At 41.0% G+C, this 25229-nt stretch overlaps 1 protein-coding gene across 5 annotated transcripts in view; it reads right to left on the bottom strand.

The window, feature by feature from the left end:
- Positions 1–126: 126 nt before the first annotated feature.
- Positions 127–25229, bottom strand: part of FAM118B (family with sequence similarity 118 member B) — a 56441-nt gene continuing 31338 nt past the window's right edge. For 3 of the 5 annotated variants that reach the window (XM_060103116.1, XM_060103115.1, XM_060103117.1), the window contains 6 exons: positions 21330–21582; positions 11862–12089; positions 8933–9061; positions 7354–7639; positions 915–974; positions 127–661 (listed from right to left, as the gene is read on the bottom strand). In XM_060103116.1, the coding sequence (XP_059959099.1) occupies positions 648–661; positions 915–974; positions 7354–7639; positions 8933–9061; positions 11862–12089; positions 21330–21582 (970 nt within the window). In that variant the 3' untranslated portion in view covers positions 127–647. The remainder of the gene's footprint in view (positions 662–914; positions 975–7353; positions 7640–8932; positions 9062–11861; positions 12090–21329; positions 21583–25229) is intronic. The other 2 variants (XM_060103118.1, XM_060103119.1) reach the window with 2 other exon arrangements.

Genomic DNA, 25229 nt, shown 5'->3' with positions numbered 1-25229 from the left:
GTAGTTGTCCCAAGAATGAGATCACCTTCCCCCCAAGGTGAAAGAAGAGAACTTTTAAAATTTAAATTCGGCTTGTACTTTTGCAGGTTAGGAGTTTTCTCAAGTGACTCAAAGTAGAGCTGGGGCCCTGGGAAGTAAATGAACAAGCTTTTAATACAGCTCAATTATGTAAAAGACTGTACACTGTAAAAGATCTAGGAAACGAGAGCTTCAACCCATGTTTTAAAAAAGCCATTAAGCTTAATTGAAAAACCAAGTATAGAGTACAAAACTGCAACAAGGGCCACGGCGATCCCGTGGCATCTAGATCCCGAGTCCTTCATGCAGAGCTGTGGCCACGGCCGGTAGAGATGTCCCGTGGATCTGCCGTGTGGACACAGGCCTGTCCAGCCTGGGGGTGGGGTGGGGCGACCTCCGGGTCCCTCGTCACTTGGGTATTGAACTGGAACAGGCCACAGAGGATCAGGAACCAGCCGGCACTGGCACGGAGGGGTAAGCTGCGACACCCGCCCGCTAACCCCGGCCTTCAGCCTCTGCGTTCTGGTACTTCCTAGGAGCTGTTTTGGGTTCTTGTGAGTTTACTTGTTAAACACTGTCCACGGTAGGCCCTTACAGCTTCGTCTAGCGGTGGTGAATCCTCTAGCCTCTCATGTACTACAGTCTGTGGAGAGAGAGAAGGGAGAGAGTAAGTGAAGTTTCACAAAACAGGTTTACACATCTAAAGCTGCAGAAATTTAAGTCAAGCTTAACCCTTCAGAAGACAAGACACAAGATACTAGGAAACTTGTAACAGACTTGGTAGGAAAATACAGGCTCTTTAACAGGTAGGAGAGGTTCTCCAAGGTCTTAACTAAGTTCTGGGAGAGCATTTTCTGCTGACAAACTGACAAATAGTAGAACAGGAAACAGTGTACCTCTCATTTCACTGTGTGCTGTCGATGAGCCATTTAGCTGGCCTTCTCTTACCATCCCTGCTAAACAGAACATACGTCAGTATCAGACATTTGGCTGAAAAACTAAAAATATTAATAGAAAAGCAACCAACTAAAGGGAGATGAAAGTACACGGTCTGACTAGGAAGGATGACATGAGTCAGGAATGCACACATCAGGCAGGACAGTGAACCGCTTAGTCTTCACACTTGTATTAAACAACAGGAAAGCAGTGAGGTCCCTGAGTACACGGACATTACTTGTGAAAAAAACAAGTGTGCTTGCTGTCCCTAACTAGCCCAGAAGGCCAAGTTTAGGTAAAAAAAACTACTCCAGCTGGGGTCAGGAAGCAGCGTGCAAGGGGGCAAATTCAACCAAGTAGAAGAGTGAAAAGTAGCAGACACGCCCACGGTATAGAATGGGTTTAGAGCTGTACTGTCCCACTGGCCACATGTGCTGTTTAGTTTTTTAAATTAAATTAAAAATTCTGTTCCTCAGGGAACTCCCTGGTGGCCCAGTGGTTAGGACTCGAAGCTTCCACTGCAGGGGCCTGGGTTCAATCCCTGGGTGGGGGACTAAGATCCCGCACGCCAAGTGGTGTGGCCAGGAGAAGAAAAAAAAAATTCTGTTCCTCAGTCACACTAACCACACTTCAAATGCTCAATGGCCACATGCGGCTTGTGGATACAGTACTGGACAGAGAAGATTACAGAATATTTCTATCGCAGAAAATTCTATTGGACAGCACTGGGATAATGTATAGGAAGAGGTTTAAATCTGAACACACGGGAGGAAAGAACAGCAATCAGAAACATGGCCAATTAGAATATAAACAAAAGACAGCACCCGAACACACAAACTGGTATTCCTCTCTTGGAAAGCACTTTAGCAATATTTATCAACCACTAAAATGTTCATGCCCTTTGACCTAGTAATAATACTGAGAACCCATCCTACTGGCAAAAGGAAAAACTGTAGTGATGAATATACCATTCATTGCAACAGTGCTTACAATAGAAAAAACTAGATACTGCCTAACATAGGCGAATAATTAGGTAACTGTGACATCCACACTGAATTATAACACAGTCATTAAAAACACTGGTTATGGGCATTTTTTACAGAACCAGAACAAAAAATCTTAAAATTTGTATGGAGACAGTAAAGACCCCGAATAGCCAAAGCAGTCTTGAGGGAAAAAAAAAGAGCTGGAGGAATCAGACTCCCTGACTTCAGACTATACTACAAAGCTACGGTAGTCAAGACAATATGGTACTTGCATAAAAACAGAAATATAGATCAATGGAAAAGGATAGAAAGCCCAGAGATAAACCCATGCACCTATGGTTAACTAATCTATGACAAGGGAGGCAAGGATATACAATGGAGAAAAGACAGTCTCTTCAATAAGTGGTGCTGGGAAACTAGACAGCTACATGTAAAAGAATGAAATTAGAACACTCCCTAACACCATACACAAAAATAAACTCAAAATGGATTAGAGACCTAAATGTAAGACCGGACACTATAAAATTCTTAGAGGAAAACCGGAAGAACACTCTTTGACATAAATCACAGCAAGATCTTTTTTGATTCAGCTCCTAGAGTAATGGAAATAAAAACAAAAATAAATGGGACCTAATGAAACTTAAAAGCTTTTGCAAAGCAAAGGAAACTACAAACAAGACGAAAAGACAGCCCTCAGAATGAGAGAAAATATTTGCACAAGAATCAACGGACAAAGGATTAATCTCCAAAGTATATAAACAGCTCATGCAGCTCAATATTAAAAAAACAAACAACCCAATCCAAAAATGGGCAGAAGACCTAAATAGACATTTCTTCAAAGAAGACATACAGATGGCCAAGAAGCACGTGAAAAGCTGCTCAACATCACTAATTATTAGAGAAATGCAAATCAAAACTACAATGAGGTATCACCTCACACCAGTTAGAATGGGCATCATCAGAAAATCTACAAACGACAAATGCTGGAGAGGGTGTGGAGAAAAGGGAACCCTCTTGCACTGTTGGTGGGAATGTAAATTGATACGGCCACTATGGAGAACAGTATGGAGGTTCCTTAAAAAACTAAAAATAGAATTACCATATGACCCAGCAATCCCACTACTGGGCATATACGCAGACAAAAACATAATTCAAAAAGACACATGCACCCCAATGTTCACTGCAGCACTATTTACAAAGCCAGGTCATGGAAGCAACCTAAATGCCCATCGACAGATGAATGGATAAAGAAGATGTGGTACATATATACAATGGAGTATTACTCAGCCATAAAAAGGAGCGAAATTGGGTCATCTGTAGAGACGTGGATGGATCTAGAGACTGTCATACAGAGTGAAATAAGTCAGAAAGAGAAAAACAAATATCGTATATTAACGCATGTATGTGGAACCTAGAAAAACGGTCCAGATGAACCAGTTTTCAGGGCAGAAACAGACACAAAGATGTAGAGAACAAACGTATGGACACCAAGGGGGGAAAGCTGCGGGGGGTGGTGGTGGGATGAATTGGGAGATTGGGATTGACACATCTACACTAATATGTATAAAATAGATAACTAATAAGAACCTGCTGTATAAAAAATAAATAAAATAAAATTCAAAATAAATAAATAAATAAAAGGTTACATTTTAAATTAAAAAAAAAGTCCATATGAAAAAAAAATCTAAAAAAAAAATACTTGTTATGAAGACTGCAGCCATGTGGGAAAATGTATGATGTATCACTGAATAAAAAAAAGTACCAGGGGGCTTCCCTGGTGGCGCAGTGGTTAAGAATCCGCCTGCCAATGCAGGGGACATGGGTTCAAGACCTGGTCCGGGAAGATCCCACATGCCGTGAGCAACTAAGCCCATGCACCACAACTACTGAGCCTGTGCTCTAGAGCCCATAAGCCACAACTACTGAAGCCCACATTCCTAGAGCCCATGCTCTGCAACAAGAGAAGCCACCACAATGAGAAGCCCACGCACTGCAATGAAGAGTAGCCCCTGCTCGCCACAACTGGAGAAAGCCCACGCACAGCAACAAAGACCCAATGCAGCCAAAAATAATTTTAAAAAAAAAGAAAAAGTACCAGGAGTGTATGTGTACTTTGTTTACAGCCATAAGAAATGCACAAGGAAAACTTACCTGAAATATACCAAAGTAACTGTTTCTGTTACAGTAATGAATTATAAAAGAATTATTTTCTTTTCCCCATTACTTGGTTTTTCTGAAATAAATGTACTGGGATCCTACAGAATCTTTTTTTTTTTTTTTTTTTTTTTTTTTGTGGTATGCGGGCCTCTCACTGTTGTGGCCTCTCCCGTTGCGGAGCACAGGCTCCGGATGCGCAGGCTCAGCGGCCATGGCTCACGGGCCCAGCCGCTCTGCGGCACGTGGGATCTTCCCAGACCGGGGCACAAACCCGTGTCCCCTGCATCGGCAGGTGGACTCTCAACCACTGCGCCACCAGGGAAGCCCCCCTACAGAATCTTTTGAACCCAAGTAATTCTCACTATGCAAAAGCGAGTACACAGCGCAATGTCAGGCACACAGCAAGAGGTCAGTGTTGAAAAAAGAAAACATCAGCAAAAGACCTCGGACCTCTCATCGGTATTTATCTATAGAGAATCAAAACATAACCACGGATGGAAGGTAAGCTTGACCTGTCTCAAAACAAAAAAGTGTTTTTAACCTAAAACTGCTCTGCTAGATTTTAGATCACAAGCTTAGCTGACCATTCTAATAAAGCCCCTCTCCACACTGAAAATCCTTGATTTTTTTTTTTTTTTTTTTTTTTTTTTTTTTGTGGTACGCGGGCCTCTCACTGTTGTGGCCTCTCCCACTGTGGAGCACAGGCTCTGGACGCGCAGGCTCAGCGGCCATGGCTCACGGGCCTAGCCACTCAGCGGCATGTGGGATCCTCTCGGACCGGGGCACAAACCCACATCCCCTGCATCGGCAGGCGGACTCCCAACCACTGTGCCACCAGGGAAGCCCCCAAATCCTTGATTTTTAACAATTCACAAAACCTTAATGAGTGATAACTTTGAGGACAGCTGCTCTGTTAGGAAGCCCGTGCAGCTAATGAAAGAGTCTGTGCTGCTCCACAATACTTCTGATGATTTTTGTCAAGAAAAGACACAGTGTAAGAGGACCAGCTGTCCAGCAGGATTTTGTTCTTTTCCACCCTAGCATCTTCCCCGGGAGGAATATCTCAGAACGCAGATCAAAAGAAATAAGTAGAGCTTGGCTATGTACTCGTTGCCCAGTGGAAAAGCCTACTGAGAGTCCTATGTGTGGGCAAACAGCAGAAGAATCTGGAACACTGCAGGACAGCAGAAAACATACCCACAAGAAAGAAGAGCAAATTGTTTTCACAAAAGAGATAAACCAGAAGATTTGTCTTTTTAAGGGTTTTTTTAAAAAGTCTTCTGGAAAAAGGGTAGACCTAGTTCTCAGTGTTCAGTTATGGTGATGCCTTTTACAGATCTTGTTCCATCAAAACACAGCCATGGGGCCTCCCTGGTGGCGCAAGTGGTTGAGAGTCCGCCTGCCGATGCAGGGGATACGGGTTCGTGCCCCGGTCTGGGAGGATCCCATATGCCGCGGAGCGGCTGGGCCCGTGAGCCATGGCCGCTGAGCCTGCGCGTCCGGAGCCTGTGCTCCGCAACGGGGGAGGCCGCAACAGTGAGAGGCCCGCATACCGCAAAAAAAAAAAAAAAAAAAAAAAAAAACACAGCCATGGATAATAAGAGCTTGTGGAATTTCTCATCACAGGAGAATTCCACTTGAAGCAATTTGATTCAGAAGGGAAACCTGGGAATGATTATTGGGTACAGGACAATTAAATCAATCCATTAATCTACTAATAGATTAATAAATTAATAGATTAATTAATAGATCAATTTAATCTATTAAATTACCTGTACCTTAACAGCCTCCCTAACATGTATTCAGACTGACAATGAAAATGCATACCGGCACATGACTTTTCAAGAACATATTCTACATACAGCAGGAAAGTTCCTTTGGAACTGCGTGGTGAGTCAGAATGGCCATACCCTGGGGCCCGGCTTTATTCAAACTGAGATTTTAAAAAGCATTCTCGGGGCCTCCCTGGTGGCGCAAGTGGTTGAGAGTCCGCCTGCCGATGCAGGGGATACGGGTTCGTGCCCCGGTCTGGGAGGATCCCATATGCCGCGGAGCGGCTGGGCCCGTGAGCCATGGCCGCTGAGCCTGCGCGTCCGGAGCCTGCGCGTCCGGAGCCTGTGCTCCGCAACGGGGGAGGCCACAACAGTGAGAGGCCCGCATACCGCAAAAAAAAAAAAAAAAAAAAAAAAAAAAAAAAGCATTCTCCAATTTAGCTATACCAAAAGGTTTTGCATTTTGTAGATTAACTGAGAACTTGCTTGGAGCCATTAATAAACTGAAACTTTTATCCCCATTTGGCTTTCCTGTTAGAACCTGGAGGTAAAATGTCAAGTGAGTGGTACCCCTAACCTCTGACTTTAATTCCACCATAACAGCTTCCAAGTAGCATTTTCAAAGTGTGTTTTTTTTTTCTGTTTATAAAGACAACGCATAATCATAGAACATGCTAACATAGAAACAAAATATTAAAAAAAAAACACATTAAATCCTACTGCATAGAGATAACCACAGTTAATTTAGTAAACTTCATTCCAGATATTTCTCATACAAGCACACAAACATAAATAGACTATATCTACAATTTTCTATGCCAGGGACTGACCATGGTGGCATTTTACAACCGTTTTTTTTTTTTTTTTTTTTTTTTTTGTGTGTCACTCACAGTATTATATCTCTGACATTATTTTGGGCAGTAAAAGTTTTTCTTTTATGGCTTCATATGTATTTCATCAGTTAATAAATGGTGTATTTATAGAATTCCCCATTTTCTGGAACATTTTAGATTGCTTCCAATTTTTGCCATTTATCTACAACACTGATTACATCCCTACGCTTGTATCTTTGTGCAACTGTGTCGTATAATTGTGCAAGTATCTGGTGATCTCCTTAGGAGAAACTTCTCCTAAGATAAGTTGTATGAAGTGGGATTTCTGGGTCAAAGGTTTTAAACTTCTGAACATATTCCAAATTTCCCCTTCAGAAAAGTTGTACTAACTTTACCATCTCACTAATACTACATAATACTACATCCTTTCCTCATGGTCTTAGCCGAAAGGGAGTTATCATTCGTCTCAATTTTGAAATCTAAATTCTCATTGCATTTCACTGATTAATCTGAAGACTAACCGCCATCTCCCTTTATAATCTGGTTAGGATTATACTCCTCATCTTGGTGATGACTTTACCCACCACAAACACATAAGAGGCTGAAGAGCGGCTGCCCTCCGACCCCTCTCAGTCTCAAAACGCATCTTACCTGACCTTCCCCTTGTGGAGATCTCACACGTCAGTCGCTTGAAATATTCTGGAAGGTCAGCATATTCATTTCCATAGGAGATGACCTTAATCCCTTTGTCCAGCATGTTTTCTCGAAACTTCTTGAACTCGTCCACATCTCCTCTCCGAACCAGCATGAAATGTTCTAAGTCAGATTTGTGCTTGACAGCCTCCAGAAAAAGAGCTTGGAAAGTGGTGTCATCCACAGTCCAGCCACAGCCCAGGAAAAGGAACGACTTGTTTTCATAGAGCTTCTGAATCTCTCTCTTGCAGGAAAAGAAACATATTAATGACACCGTGAAGACATGTCTGAAACAAGAGTCAACAAGGTCATAACTGCTGCATTTAGCAGACTGTGATGACCGATTTTAACCAGCATTTAAGTGGGGAGATGCATCCCATGAAGGAGTCTGACCTCCTCATTTTTATTATTGTAACTTGATGACTGTCCTAAAATTGTATCTTTACCTGGAATTCTCCTGCAGGCTCTCTATTCAGGGTCTCACTGGTCTATGCCTTACAGTTTATTTTTTAGATCTATGCGCCCAGAGGCCATAAGGCAATGAGTAGTCTTCAGTATAGTTTACTTGTCCCATTTTCTTGACCATATCTGCCTTTTTTGCTTAACAGAATAAGCTGTGGATAACTAGAGAATTCCATCATCAGATTTGCTCAAAGCCTGACACTTAGAATATTAATATATACATGTGTGTATACATTTATATACGTGTGGTGTGTGTGGTATATATATATATATATATATATATATATATATATATATCACACACACTACACGTATATAAATATAAAAATATTAGAAATGATAGTGATGATAGATGCAGCTATAACACATGTCAGGGAAAGAACAGGTGAAAAAAAGTCCCCTTATGCTTTAGAAAACATCACATTTTCTTGGTCTTTTTTCACAAAGAAAGCCTCCATTTTATCACCCTATCCAAATTTTTTTCTATTTTTTCCAGTGAGCAATAAGTGAGTAAGTGTGATGATTCAATATAAAACTATCACCATTTATATAAAATCTCTTTAGAATGTATGCCCTAGTAGTGATTGGTCAGTGAAAAGCTGCACAAATTAGTTTTGGCATAGAGAGGGCCATTAACACTATATATACCAAACGATGAAGGGTAATAAGCCTTCTCTGTATGTGAAAATGATACTAATAACAGAGTGCCATCTGCTGGATGTCAATCAAGAACAAAGTAAAACCTCAGAGTTTGACACCTGAAGAGATGTCTGACATTTCCAAAGATGGCATGGACACCCACAAGTTAAGAAGCACAGGAAAGAATGCCTGGCCTCCCTTTTTTTTTTTCTTCCGCCTTGCCATATGGCATGTGGGATCTTAGTTCCCCGACCAGGGATAGAACCCGAGCCCCCTGCATTGGAAGCACAGAGTCTTAACCACTGGACCCCCAGGGAAGTCCTGGCCTTCCAATTTTAATTAATGAGAAGAAACTGTTATCCCTGGAAGACCAGTGGTGTATTTAGAGGTTTCCCAGGAAGGCTTTCCTGAGAGCAGCAAGGTCAGCACCACTCACCATAACTTCAGTGTTCCTGAGCACATTCTGATACCCAGCTGGGTGCAGGACAATGCCACTAGGGTTGGTGTAGACCCCATGAATGTGTAAGACGCTCAGCTTCCGCTTCTCCTGAGCCCACTCGAGGACCTGCACAACACAAACACAGCTCAACCAGGCGGGCAGGGCTGAGCACTTGCTTCAAGGTCCCAATGGGCAAGAGGCTCTTTTGAGGACTAGGCTTCTGACATAACTCTCTAGCTTCATGATACTACAGGCCAAGAATGTGGCCACCTGACGTGGCCTCACTTTCTACTTCAGGCATGACTGTTAGGAATGAGGGCAGCAAGTCTGGTGATTTCTCTTTGAAAGTAACAAGCAAAACTTAGAATTTATTTGTCATAATTTGCAGGAACCACAGGGCTCTTTCCACTGGTGACATACATGACCGCTCTGGATGACCATTTCAGGAAGGATCCCCGAGATGTCAAACCTTGTATCGATGCCCTGGTCTAGTCCCCCTTTCACACTTACTCCAGGCTTGGCCATGTGGCTTGCTTTAGCCAACAGGGCATTAGCAAACAAGAGCAGAAGCTTGGAAAATGTTGGCACAATGGGTCTTATTTCTCTTCTGCTGCGTTTGGAACCCAGCTACCATGTGAAGAAGCCTGATGGCCCGGCCGACTGCCTGCACCCACGAACATGCGAGCAAGGCCGTCTAACACCACCTAGTCTGGCCCCCAGAGGACTGTAGCCACGTGTGTCACTTGCAAGGCCGGCAGAACTGTCCAGCTGAGCCCATCAGCCCAGCTCAAGTAGCAAATTCACATTATCACAGGCAAATAAAACATCGTTTTAAACCACAAAGTTTTCAGGGTGATGTCTTGTGCAGCAATCGATAAGCGACAAAAGGACCACTTCAGCCACCTCTGAGTTACCTAAAAGGCTACCAATGAAGAACGATTATTTAGATGACAATGATAATAAGGGCCAACTGGATCCCATGTTTCCATTTTCCCAAGGACTTGAGACAGTATAAATTTATTTTTAACGTTCTACAGAAATAAGGTATGGATTAGGGAAAAACAGTCAAGAGGCACAGAGATTTAGAGTTAGAGTATTACCAGGCTCTATTCTGACTGCCAGTCAATGGCTTTAACCCTTAAACTTCAATATTGCCCCTAATGTGGACTAAAATACAAAGCAAATCTCGAGACTCCAGGATGAAAATGAGAAGGAAAATTTCAAGTCTGATTGATACCCATAACTTTATTTGTTTGTTTGTTTGTTTTTGCGGTACGCGGGCCTCTCACTGCTGTGGCCTCTCCCGTTGCGGAGCACAGGCTCCGGACGCGCAGGCTCAGCGGCCATGGCTCACGGGCCCAGCCGCTCCGCGGCATGTGGGATCTTCCTGGACCAGGGCACGAACCCGTGTCCCCTGCATCGGCAGGCGGACTCTCAACCACTGCGCCACCAGGGAAGCCCGATACCCATAACTTTAAAAAGGCCCTTATACTTTTGATGCTGGTCATGATCTTTGGAGATTGTATCAGAAACAGCATGGAAGCTGTTACTTGCCATTCGTTTTTTAATTGCATTCAACCACTTATAAATTCAAAAAATATTTACTGAGCACCTACTATGTACCCAGTACTATCTTAGGCATTAGGGTAAGAAGGGCTGACATGGCTCCTGTCCAAATGGGGTTGCTATTCCTCTGGGGCAAACAGGCAGAAAACAAACAAACCAAGATGAAAATGGAAAGTTATATCAAGTGCTTCATTGAAAAAATGAACCACAAAATAAGGGTGGGTCCTTTCTTAATTAGGATGGTCAGAGAAGACCTCTCAGAGGAAGTGATTCGTAAGTGAAGACTTACAGGTGAAGGAGGAGCTGGCCATACAAAGCATGGAGGCAGCAGGTGGAAAACACTCCAGCCAGAGCAAACCAGTCTTTTCGGCACCATTTCTCTAAATTGGATTTCCTTTTACGACTCGACTTCAAGGTCAGCAAAATCACAAGACTGGCATTATAGCTACTGCTCTGGCAGAGGCAGTACTGTGACAGGAGTGCCAGTGGGGGAGTCATTTGTCTCTTCAAACTCTACTTAGCTGGGCTCTAAATGGGACACAAAGGCAGGCTCCCAGGAAAACGAAGTATGAAGGCAAACTGCAAAAACCACAGGGCAGGACAAATGAGACCCTGTGGCGGTTTATAATCTGTTTGGTTTTTCTCCCCCCCCCCTCCTTCTTCAATCATTACGTCTCGGACACCTTTTTATGGCAATGAAAACATTTTCCCTTTTATAGCTTCAGTGTATTTCATCAATTAAATGGTGTTATCTATAGAATATCCCATTGGTGCTAGATTTCAAATTACAACCTCTGGTGACCATTCTAATAAAAGCCTTCTCTCATTAGATGACATAGATGCACATCTGTAATTCCATATTATGGGAGATGGCTTAGGTATAGTATGGGCTACATTAAAAAAAGAAGTCTACTGAAGTGTCCTTTGAATACTAAGCTCAACCCAGCTATCATTTGGCTTGAAACTTGCTCTTCAGACATCAGAAAGTAGCTTTTGTACATTTCCAACAGATGCCATGAAGAATATATCCTAACGGAGAACTCTAAATCAATACTGCACCCACCTGATATTATCTAGTGTTAAAAGATTTAGATTTCACAGTTCAAATGGCTTCCTATGGTCTTGCTTAAAATAGGGTGAAACTGTCAAAACTCACAGAACTGAACACTTTTAAGATCTGTGCTTTTTACTGTACATTGATTTTTATCTCAAAAAACAAAAATCCAACCAGGGATAACAGTCTCCCTTTCTACCTCTCCATAAATGCCAGTACTATACAATATCCCAACCAGAAAACAGTATTTCTCATGAGGATACAATCCACTGGCCTGAAGAGATAAACTAATCCTTTACTTTTTACCTTCTTCTCATCAGTAAGGTCAAGGGATTCAAGTTGTTTTCCCTGATCTGCTGCATACAGTTCCAGGAGATTGTCAAAATTTGTAGTTAATACCAGGGCTCCATTTTCCATCAGGTGGAGAACTGACTGAAGTAGCTGTTTACCAGAATCTTCCATCTTTGACTCCAAGTCATCAAATACTTCATATAAACAGTCCTTGAAAAATGTGGATCGAACATTACTAGTACGCTGGGGAGGGATATAAGAGGGATAAGTTAGTTCTAGCGTTTTGGTAGGTCATTTGTTTTCATTAAATAACAGCAACTTTTTGAAGAGTGCTTTGCACTTATACTGTCTCTGGGACTTCCCTGGCGGTCCAGTGGTTAAGACTCTGTGCTGCCATTGCAGGAGACATGGGTTTGATCCTTGGTCGGGGAACTAAGATCCCACATGCCACGCAGCATGGCCAAAATATTTAAAAAAAAAAAAAAAGTAAAATACTGTCTCCCTCACAGGGTTCTAATAAGGAAAATAGGAGGATACATGCCAACTGCCAGCTCAACACTTTAGCACATAGCAAGTGATCCGCACTATTACATCATATGCAAAGAAGCACACGCTCTCTAAACAGGCATTTTTATAGAATGAAGAAGATGGGCATGGCGAGGAGAGGTGACTATTGTCCAGACTAAAGGAAAACTGGGGCAGAAAGCACAGCTCCAACTACCCTTTAAGCAGGCCTCAGGCAAGAATACTTTCTGTTAAACTTTCCTTATCTAGGGAATAACCACTAAAAGACAGCTCTAAATGTGGTTTAACATGTCTTTTTCTAATCCTAGGTGCTTTTCACAGATGCTGATGGATTTAGGACAAACTGCTTACCTTCTCCCTGCCTGTTTTTCTTCCTGATATAATTCAGCAACTTGTTTACAAGGCTGCTAGGGAGAATATTCAGTACATGATAAAGGTTACCAAAAATCTGCATTTTGCAACTGTTAAAAATACCAAAACTAATCAGTTCTCAACAGACTCCCTATTTCTTAACAAATGGTTCATTTAGATAACTGCTTTCCCGGGTTTGTTTTGAATACTACATGTAAATATCTCTGAGAACTAATGAGGAAATATAATACCAATCTCAAGTGGGAAGTTGGCTTTCTAACTTAAAAGGCAAAGTGATCCCCAGGACAAAAGGAATTTGAAACAGGAAAGTAACTATGCAGTGTGTTATAACAAATATCTGATCCCTATCTTATTCTTGCAACACCATTCCATTAGATAATATCTAAGCAAGAATCAGTTCTTAAAGGCCCCATTATTCCCCATTCAAACTCCAAGTAACTGCAATTAGCTGCTAGATAGCAGACTAGCCATAATCCTTCTGTTATTCCTCAAAGTAGTCCCCCTACCCTCCTGGTTTGCCTTGTATATCTTTCTAATAGCACTATGCGCCAATAAAGATCTGTTTCCATGGAACCACATAAGTAGATTCATAAAGCACACTTCAATTTGCCAAATGTGCTTCCTATTTTTTTTCAAAGTATTTTATAAAATTATCCATTTTTTCATTATACCTTCCAAGTAAATGGTAAATTATTTTCACAGGAGAAAAATGAGAGCACAGAGGTGAAACAGTACCTCTGCCTGGCGACAACACACCCAGAAGTTTGTCTAGTTCTGTCAATCGCTGTTCTATGCTACATTTACCAGGAGACAGGCTTCTCACGGTATACCCTGTTGTCAGTGGGCTCAGACTCATTTCTAGGGCTAACTAGATGGTACAGCCCACGATTTATGTGGCTAAGAATGTGGGTCACGTTTTTCAACTTCTGTCCGCTCTCTTTACATCATGGCATAAATTATTACGTCACATATTAGCAGCCCACAGGCAACCAAGTAGGGACTCTAACACTTAATCAGAATGAACAATCCGATCAGAAACGAACAGTGAAGAAACTGAATTTCACTACATGCAAGAGTCAACTACTACTGAATGCCAGGCACTGTTCTAGATTTGTTATAAAAAATATGGTGCCCCTTTAATGTCCATCAACATTACGATCCATGTACCCTATAATCTTGCAATCTCATTTCTGGGAATATATCCCACAGATGTAATTGCAAACAAATAAAATGACATATGCAACATTATCACTGCTCTGTTACCCGTGACAGTAAAAGACTGGAAATAAGCCAAGTATCTGTATACAGGAAACTGGTATGGAAAGATGTCCAGGATATACTGTCACGTAAAACAAACAAGTACAGATCAGTATGTCTAGAATGCTACCTGTTAACATGGGGATGGAAGCAATGAAATACGAATAAATAGAATCCTATTTGCTTGCTTTTACAGAAAAGAACACTGGAAGGATACTCAAAAAGGGTGGTGACCAACTGGGGGCAAGTCGGGGAAAGGAGGTAGACAAAGCCATGGGTGTGAGTGAGATGCCATGATGGATGTACACCTTTTACATCATTTTGATTTCTGCCATGTGTATAAACAATACAGTACCCATTCAAAAAATGAAAATTAAGTTTAAAATAAAAGAATATGGTGATTTTAAGAACTTCCTCATCTTTCATACCTTCATTTTGTACTCTAATTCATACACACGTGGCTAAACAACACTAATACGCCAGCACCAGTTTAATTATTATGCACACAGATAAGAACACCTGGGGATACGACCAGGTAAGCGTGGGTGTGGGATATACTTCCTTGCTTCTAAGAAAAGAAATACAAAAGGTTAAAATCTGGAAATAAAAGTCATGAGTCACTTATTTTAGCTAACTATCTTTGGGTCCTCTTCCAGTTACTACATTTTGCATATCAACATAGAGAGGAAGGAAAGCGGCTTCTATAGCTGCATTGATTTCCTCAGACTTAAAATCAACTTTTTCTCTCTTGAAACGGGTGGCCCTAGAACTGAATTTCCCACCAGTGGCCTCTCTAAGTAAAGACAAAAGAATGAAAACAAACAAGGAGGTTCCAAGGCCAAAAAGAAATGCCAAATTCCCACACATATTTATGGACATTTTCTCATTCATTTAAAACAAGTGAACTGAATCCAATGTTGCTTCATTTCCTCCTACCCTGTAACTCCCATCCTTCTGATCCCAGATATAGTAAAAACTACAAAAAAAAAAATCCTGACTCATTTTCACCAAGGTTATTAACATTTACAGTGCATTTACTATGTGCCAGACACTTCCCATACATTTTATCACTTATTTTTCAAGTGGGATAAGTAGCATTATCCCAGTTTTACAGGTGCAAAAATAGATTCTGAGACGTTAAGTGATTTGCCCAGGGTCCCAGTGCCTTTAAAAATGGCACCGTTTTTCCGGTTCTGAAACCCAAAATTTTTGCAATGGCATTTCCCTACTGTAAGAAACTGGCTCAGTAGATGGGCCTATTAACCCTGTCATGTTACTGTTGTTTGTTAGATTCTTAAAAAATAAACCAAAAACACCCAACAAAAAACCCCCCCAAAAAAGGACATTTTCAAAGACACACAAAAGTAAAAAGGAGAGTATTATCTCTCCCCGCTTCCACAGTGCTCCCCCCAACCCCCCTGCTCCCAAGTACCCATCATCCAATTTCAACAATTATCACACATGGCCAATCCTGTTTAACCTCAACTCCCCTCCACCATATCCCACCCCCTTCACTGAATTTTTTCTGAAGGAATTCCCAGGCATCATATCATTCAGATACTTCAACAGTTTCCTTAAAGATAAGGATTCCCATTTACATATAAAAAAGTCTGCAAAACCACTATCACACCTAAAAAAATGCAATAATATTAATTCCTTAATAACAAATACTCAGAGAGTCTTCATATTTCCCCAAATGTGTGTTGTGTGTGTGTCTCTCTTTTAAGCCTTTGGGTTGCCTATATTTTTTCCTTACATATCCCCTATTGGAGTGGTTTTCAAAATGTGGCCCATGGATCCCGTGGATTCCTAAGATTCGTTTTTTTAAAATAATTTATTTAATTAATTTATTTATTTTTGGCTGAGTTGGGTCTTCGTTGCTGCGTGCGGGCTTTCTGTAGTTGCGGCGAGTGGGGGCTAGTCTTCATTGCAGTGCACGGGTTTCTCATTGCAGTGGCTTCTCTTGCTGCGCAGCACAGGCTCTAGGCGCACGGGCTTCAGTAGTTGCAGCTCGTGGGCTAGTATTTGTGGCTCACGGGCTCTACAGTGCAGGCTCAGTATTTGTGGCGCACGGGCTCAGTTGCTCCGTGGCATGTGGTATCTTCCTGGACCAGGGCTCGAACCTGTGTCCCCTGCATTGGCAGGTGGATTCTTAACCACTGTGCCACCAAGGAAGCCCTCCTAATATTCTTTAAGGAGTCTGCAAAGTCAAAATTATTTTCATAATAGTATTAAGGCGATATTTGTCTTTCAAACTGTATTGATATTTACACTGATGGTACAAAAGCAATGGTAGGTAAAACTGATGACGCCTTGGCGTGAATCAGGACACAGGCACAGTGGAACCCAGCTGTGCCAGTAATCACAGTAGTACTCTTCACTACCAAAGACTTACAGTAAGAAAAGAATGCCAGTTTCACTTAAGAATGTCCTTAATGAAGCAGTAAAAATTATTAATTGTACTAAATACTGACCCTCAAGTACATGTCGTAATATTCTGTGTAAAGAAAAACAGAAGTACACACAAAGCACTTCCCACTCTGATGGGGGTCTTGAGGCCAGACACTCACGTGATTATTTTGAGTTTTAAACTGAACTAGCCACCTTTTTTCATCAAACATCATTTTTACCTGAAAGAATGACTGGCAGACAAACTATGATTATTCAGATTTGAGTATTCTCAGCATTCTTGCAAAAATAAATGAAGTGAGCCTGTCATTTCGAGGAAAAACTAGCCAATAATCACTGCCATTGTTGCCAATGATAAAAGCTGAGCTTTCAAGCAAAAATCAGATTTTTAGAAAACTTTTATCTGCCACCACGAGCTTGACAGCTTCCAAATACCTTTGTGATGAGATTGGTGGTGATATTAATGAATGCAATTTTTTTGGATGGTGTAATGAAATGTGTCAAAATCTAGAAGATACGTATAACTCAGTGAAGCAGTATTTTCCCAATGGGTAATGTTACAAAACCGTGCATGGGTAGAAGATGGATCATGGATCTTAATGCGACAGCATAAGGGAAGTTCAGATTCCATATCACCAGTAACATGGATATGATCTGATATCAGATCCTTTATGGCTATTAATCTTTAGGAAGCCATCACTTACTGAATTTTTGGTGTAGTATCAACAACGAGTATCTACAATTATCCAGAAAGACTAAAATACTTTCTCTTTTCCAAGTATGTACCTGTAAGCCCTGATTTTTTTGTATAGTTAAACCAAAACCTCACAAAGACACCTGACTGACTACGTAAAGCAGATATGAGAATCCATTTTCAATTAAGCCAGACATTGAAGAGATTTGCAAAACGTGAAACGATACCACTCTTCTCACTAATTTATTTTTGTTTTTAGAAAATATAGTTGCTTTTGATAAGCACGTTATTTATGTTAGCATGTAACAGGCTTATTATTATTTTTAAATGAATTTAATATTTTAAAAATTTCTCAGTTTTACTTTTTAATATAGTGAGTATGAATAGACATAATCCACATAAACAAGAGCTGTTTGAGATTCTCAGTAATTTTTAGGTATATATAGGGGTCTTGAGACCAAAAAGTTTGATAATTGCTACTCTATTGGAACTGACACTATGACTACACTTTAAGGTGACTACTAAATCTTCATCCAAAGATAATTAGTGACTCCAGTTTGATGTTTGGTTAGTATACATTTATTGACACTGACTTTAAATCCTCTCATTACTTTCAATCATAACTAACCCACCTAGCAAGGTCATGCATTCTAGTCTCAGGAGACCTTTTCAAAGGATGAATGAAGGCTCCAGCCGAGTGGCATGGCACCATGCAGACAAGACTTGCTGGACTAATACAGCACTCTTTGTCCTCATGAGTTCTTTCTTTCTTTTTTCCCTCAGAAAGACAACATTTTTATTACCAGGCTGACACACTTCTTTAATACTTTTCCCTTATATTTTGGGTCTATATACTCTTTAATTACCTTTTTATATGACAACAATTTTGTATTTGTTTGAGCATTAAAAAATTATGCTTTCTTCTTCTTTTCTCTCAAGTGTACTTAGCAGATATTAACACAGCCACCCTCACTTCCATTGGCTATTGTCTGGATCATGCAGCTTTTCCACCCTCTTACCTTTATTTTTAACAGCTTTATTGAGATATGGTTCACGTAACATACCATTCACCTATTTGAAGTGCACAATTCAGTGGTTATTTGTATATCCACAGATATGTGCAACTGTCACCACAGTCAATTTTTTTTGGCTGTGCCATGCAGCTTGCAGGTTCTCAGTACCCCGACCAGGGATTAAACCCCAGCTGCAGCAGTGAAAGCCCGAAATCCTAACCACTAGGCCACCAGGGAACTCCCCATCACAGTCAATTTTAGAAAATTGTCATCATCTCAAAAAGCAATCCCGTACCCTTTAACTATCACCCTCCTGCCCTCCATCCCTGCTCCAGTCCTAGGCAACTACTAAACTACTTTCTGCTCTAATAGACGTCCCTACTCTGGACATTTTGTACAAGTGGAATCCTCTAACATGTGGTCTTTTGTGACTGGCTTCCTCTCAGCATAATGTTTTAAAGGTTCATTCACATTGCACCATGTATCATACTTGATTCCTTTTTATTGGCAAGTAATAGTCTATTGTGTGAATATGCCACATTTTGTTTATCTATTTGACAGTTGATGGACATCTGCACTATTTCCAGCTTTTGTCCATTATGAGTAACGTTATAAAGATTTGTTTATAAGTTTTTGTATGGACATACACTTTCATTTCTCTTGGGTATGTGTGTGTGTGTGTGTGTGTGTGTGTGTGTGTGTATGCACAAGTGGAATCGTTGGGTCATATGACAACTCTATTTATTTGTTTGAGAAATGGCCAGACTATTTTCCATCCTGTCTGCACCACTTCACAATCCCAGCAGCATACGAGGGTTACAGTTTCTCCACAGCCTCGTCAACATTTATTACCCAACTCTTTGATTCTAGCTATCCCAGTGCGTGTAATGTGGTATCTGACATAGTTTATGATTTGCATTTTTCTAATGACTAATGACATCAAGCATCTTCATGCACTTACTGGCTATTTGTATATCTTCCCTGGAGAAATGTCTATTCAAATCCTTTGCCATTTAAAAACTGGATTATTTTAAATGCTGGAGAGGGTGTGGGTGGGAATGTAAACTGGTGCAGCCACTATGGAACACGGTATGGAGGTTCCTTAAATAGAGCTACCATATGACCCAGCAATCCCACTCCTGGGCATATATCTGGAGAAAACTCTAATTCAAAAAGACACATGCAACCCTATGTTCACAGCACCACTATTTACGATAGTCAAGACATGGAAGCAACCTAAATGTCCATCCACAGATGAAGGGATAAAGAAGATGTGGTACATATACACAATGATACTACTCAGCCATAAAAAAGAATGAGATAATGCCATTTGTAGCAACATGGATAGACCTAGAGATGACCACAGTAAGTAGGTCAGACAGAGAAAGACAAATATCATACGACATCACTTACATATGGAATCTAAAAAATGATACAAATGAATTAATTTACAAAACAGAAACAGGCTCAGAGACAGAAAGCAAACTTATGGTTATCAAAGGGCAAAGCAGGGGGAGGGATAAATTAGGAGTTTGGGATTAGCAGATATGAATTACTATATAAGATAGATAAACAACAAGGTCCTACTGTATAGCACAGGGAACTATATTCAATATCTTGTAATAAACTATAATGGAAAAGAATATGAAAAAGAATATATGTATAACTGAATCATTTTGCTGTACACCAGAGACTAATATAACACTGTAAATCAACTATACTTCAAAAACAAATTAAATTGAAAAAACTGGATTATTTGCGTTTTTATTAAGTTATAAGCGTTTTTTTCATACATTCTGGATACTACACCCTTATCAGATGTATGAATTGTCAACATCTTCTCCCATTCTGGGGCTGTCTTCTCGCTTTCCTGATAATGCTCAGTGAGCCTAGTAGCTTTTACAACTTTGGTGAAGTGCAGTTTATCTATTTTTTCTTTTGATTCTTGTACTTCTGGTGTCATGATTAAAAAACTACTGCCAGATCCAAGGTCATGAAGCTTTAAAACTACGTTTTCTTCTAAGAGTTTTATAGTTTTTAGCTCTTACATTTAGGTCTTTAATCCACTGAGCTAATTTTTGTATATGGTATGAGGTGGGGGGTCCCATGAGCTCTTTAAAGTCTATTAATTTTTTATACTGTTCTAGGTTAGTAACATTTTACCCCAATTAAGCACAAAGAAATGAAAAGACAAAAGACGAAGTAAAAGGCCCTAAGTTTTTGAATGAGTCATGATCTAGGAGGGAATTATCAATACTTTTAAATGCCTTTCAGGTTAACACTTAATGACACTTCTTTCCTATAGGCCCTAGGGCGTAGGGGGAAAAATCAACACAGATAATTGACTTTTTAAGGCATAAGAGTTACATTGTTTTTCAAGGTGCACTTAATTCATTAAGTTTTTTTTTTTTTTTGCGGTACGCGGGCCTCTCACTGTTGTGGCCTCTACCATTGCGGAGCACAGGCTCCGGATGTGTAGGCTCAGCAGCCATGGCTCACGGGCCCAGCCGCTCCGCGGCATGTGGGATCTTCCCAGACCAGGGCACGAACCTGTGTCCCCTGCATCGGCAGGCGGACTCTCAACAACTGCGCCACCAGGGAAGCCCAATTCATTAAGTTTTAAAATATGCTTTGGCTACTCTACTATTTCCAAATATATCTTAAGTGAATCCTGATTTTTAAGACATTTTTAAAACGAAGCAAGACAAGGAGGCCCTTAAATCATTCAGGAATTGATTTCCAGCTCAGTTTGCTAAAATGCAGCAAAATTCCATATATATATATGTATGATTGCCTTTAAAAGGAACATTAAAAACTGGTGTTGCTTCATCCACAAAATAAGAATTGTCTCTAATCTTTCTGAGGTTCCCTGAAAGGCATGGATGCCAGGGAACACGGCTTTTATAGTAGTGAGTGTAGAAAAAGTAAATTTAAAACACAGCACTAATGGGACAGTGGCCTCATTCTGTACATATAAAGGCCTCAACAACATTATCATCACCAACCCCCCCGCCCCGCCCCGCCCCCCCCACCACACACACTGAAATGAGGTCAAGGTAACTACCATGATTCGGGTCCATAAACTGACATTTTGCAGAAGAGCCAAATGTTATGCAAATCTATAGGCTAGAAACATAAATCTCCTTATTGCATTCAGCATGTGTGTCTGGTTTTAGGAAAGACTGAATGTCAGGGCTCACACAGGGTACTCACAGGAGACAGTTTCTGGATGAGGTCATGGGCAACATGGACAAGGTTCTTGTCTTCATGGAGACATTTCTGGAATTTTTTGCTCTCCTCATCTTCTAGAAGATCAAAATCAATGGCCGCATCCAGTAAGGCCTGAATCAACCCCTTCCAGGATTTCAGGGCTGGGACCTGGGGTGCGACCGCAGCACTGATGCCTGTTCCAATCACCAGCACGAGCTCCCGAGGCTTCTTCGTTTTCAGGCTTGGGAGCAGCTTCCTGAAAAAGTCAAACAAATGAGAGGACTGGGAATGTCCAACAGACACGAGGCACAAAGACCGTCCAAAGGCATGGTTTTCAGCTCTAACTCCTACAGCCGCAAAGATGACAAGCATAGGCTTGATGCCTTTCCGAAGTCGTGAGAGCACAGTAGTGCCAGTGCTTGCTAAGAAAGTAATAACCCGACTGTGGAAACCCGAAAGAGCCATCGTAAGACCAATCTTCTCCTTTGTAGTCCTCTCAACCTAAGAAAACCCACTAATATCAGGAAAAGGTCCAACTATCACCACTCAGTTGAGTTCTGATAACTAAACTATATTTTAAACAAACATAAATTTCAAAAAACATGTCTGATTTGATTTGGAGTCCAGAGAGAAAAGAAACCCCCCCCATGTGAAATTCCTATTGCTGAGAAATGCAAAACAGGAGATGAAAGAAAAGCCAATAAAAAAAAACGTAAGCCCGAAGTTTGTGAACACAAAGACGAAAATGAACATGACTAAAGTTGAGTATGAGATAGTCAAATATGGGAACACATCTGCCTTCGGCTTTGTTCTAGATATCCCCAAGCAGGAGAAAAAATAAATAAATAAATAGTAGCCAACAGAATTCTGAAAACACAAAAGCCTTACATACCTAAATAAAGAAACAACTATTCAACGGATATGACGGGAGGTGGAAAACATTCCTTTCTTCCAGTGATAAACACTGAGTTCTGTCCTGACTTCTGTGTGAGATACTTTTTGTGTTTTGGTACAAATTTTTGTGTTTTGTTTCTCCACGCCCCCTTCATCCTGAAACTATATTAAAATCTGTTTGAAATATGTTTATTTAATTTTTGCTGATGGCATGTGTTTTCCTAAGAATCTGCCCTTCTCGACCTTTTGCCCACATAATAAAATGAACAGAAAAAGGATGTGCATGTTGGCATAATGCAAGAAGGGAAAGGTACTTTTAGCCTTGAGAAAGCTGGTTTTGAAGAAAGCACCGCTAGAACTGCCTTTCCTATTCCCAATTCCATGAAAAACTCATAGAGCACCATACACATGGAGTCCCTGGCCACAAAAGCTTAGTCTGCTGGGGAAGACTGATAATAGACATTAGAAGCAAACAATGAAAAATGCATTTCAGTTCAAGGGGATCAAGAAAGTGAAGCGCACACAAACATATACTTAAAATTTCTAGAAGGGAGGGACTAGCAGATGCAAACTACTGCACATAGAATGAATAAACAAGTCCTATTGTATAGCACAGGGAACTATATTCAATATCCTTTAATAAACCATAATGGAAAAGAAAAAAAAATTCTAGAAGTATTCATAAGAACTGTAAATAGTGGTTAACTCTGGGGATTGAGGAGAACAGGGATTTTTGCTTTCCATTTGAATGTGCTGTACTATTTGAATTCTTTACCTCATACATTATAGATTTGAGATGTAATTTTTCCAAATTTAAGACTTCCAGTTAAAAGGGAAAAATTTAACAGTTATGTTTCACCTCTGGTTCTTCCTAAAACACTAAATAATAGTAATTTTTTAAGAAGGCATACATTTATAAAAAGCAGAATAGGAAAAGATGACAAAAATAGGCAAAGTATGGGGCTTCCCTGGTGGCGCAGTGGTTGAGAGTCCGCCTGCCGATGCAGGGGACGCGAGTTCGTGCCCCGGTCCGGGAAGATCCCACGTGCCGCGGAGCGGCTGGGCCCGTGAGCCATGGCCGCTGGGCCTGCGCGTCCGGAGCCTGTGCTCCGCAACGGGAGAGGCCACAACAGTGAGAGGCCCGCATATAGCAAAAAAAAAAAAAAAAAAAAAAAAATAGGCAAAGTAGACGAAAGAAGTCAATAGATTTTAGAAGCGGTCAAGTAAGAGCTGACCCCCTCTGCAGAAGCTTGGGAATGTTCAGGCACAGCTGAAGGTGGAGGGTCAATTCGCTGCAAGGCTGTGTCAGAAGTGGTCAGAACTCTAGGACAGGAGGCCTGTCCTCCAGAGAGCTTCCACCAGAGGGTTCTGTATCTGAGAACACTGTGCACAGCTTGGGGAGGGGGACTGTGTACATTCTGTATAAGAAATATGAGACTCTCCCCTGCCCCCCTCTCCTAAAGGAAGACTCCCAGACGTTGGCAGTCAACCTTATGCCTGCACCTCAACCTCATGGGGTCAGGAGATGGGAGGAGTTCCCTTTGGGGAAAATGGACAGCATGAGAGAAAAGACCCACAGAGTCCGGCAGGCTGTGAAACCTGGCCCATGCTTGTTACCCACAGGGAGGCCCACCAGCCACCAAGCCCCTCGTCACACACAGAGTCTCCACTGGCTTTTCAGTGGTTTCTCTTAAATATGAGCAGAAAAATAAGGGTCACCTTACCTTTGAACAAAATCCCCAGCATGAGAGTTATACCCAAACAAACCAGCAGATAGAAAGGAACTTGGGGGAAATAAGAGACAATCTGGGAAAGGGGAGAAAAACTGAAAAAGAAACAGTGACATCCTGACATAGATTTTTTTTTTTTAAATGGCATCTGTGCAACAGAACAGGATGCTATTAAAAAAAAAAAAAACTGGGCAAACGAAAAGATTTCTTATTTCTATAAAAAAAAGACAAATAAAAAATTCATAAGGGCTTCCCTGGTGGCGCAGTGGTTGAGAGTATGTCTGCTGATGCAGGGGACACGGGTTCGTGCCCCAGTCCGGGAAGATCCCACATGCCACGGAGCGGCTGGGCCTGTGAGCCATGGCTGCTGAGCCTGTGCATCCGGAGCCTGTGCTCCGCAGCGGGAGAGGCCACAACAGTGAGAGGCCCGCGTACCGCAAAAAAAAAATAAAAAATAAAAAAATTCATAAGGTTGGGAGATACAACTGAGAAAATCTCTGAGAAAGTAGAATGATAAAAACAAAAGTGATAGAAAGCTGTAAGAAAATTAGAGACTTATCCAAAAGGCCCAACATCTGAATACCAAGAACTCTACAAAGACAGAATACAGAAAGAACTGTAAAGGAAATTATCAAATAAGTAACACAGGAAAATTCCTCCAAAGTGAAATTATTAGCAGCCTGCTTGAAAGAGCTACCTGATATCCAGATTCATATGAAGATTTATCATTGTGAAATTTCAGATTACTGAGAATAAAATAACCATACTTACAAGTCTCTAATGAGAAAAGAAAAAGAGGTCATATAATACAAAGGACTAGGAATTAGAAGAGAGTGGCTATTTTGGCAGGAACACTTAAGATGTTAGCAGAGAATGGGCAATGATTTCATTAACTGTAAGGAAAATGAGTCTGTGTCTAAAGTTCTACACTCAGCCAAATCATCAAATCAATGTAAGAGTATGATAAAGACATTTTCAAATGTCTCCCAAAACTTTTCTCCTCTGAATCCTTATTAAGGAAGCTAACGAGATATCCTTCAGCAAAATGAAGGAGTACACCAAAAAGGAAGACATAAGATCCAGGAAACAGAGGATCCAATACAGGAGAGATGTGAAAGGAATTCCCAGGGTGACAGGAAAGGAAAAGGGCAGACAGCAGCAATGTGGCAGGCCTGGAGCACAACCGCCCAGAGGGAAGAACCCATGGAGCAACTTTAAACTTGTACATTACCGATGTGTGTCACCAGATTAGGAGATTTACGCTCTATCACAGAGTTTG

The sequence above is a fragment of the Mesoplodon densirostris genome, chromosome 7 (genome assembly GCF_025265405.1).
Source record: "Mesoplodon densirostris isolate mMesDen1 chromosome 7, mMesDen1 primary haplotype, whole genome shotgun sequence".
Lineage (NCBI taxonomy): Eukaryota > Metazoa > Chordata > Mammalia > Artiodactyla > Ziphiidae > Mesoplodon > Mesoplodon densirostris.
The sequence above is the reverse complement of the archived record's forward strand: the minus strand, read 5'-3'. Positions and strand labels throughout refer to the sequence as shown.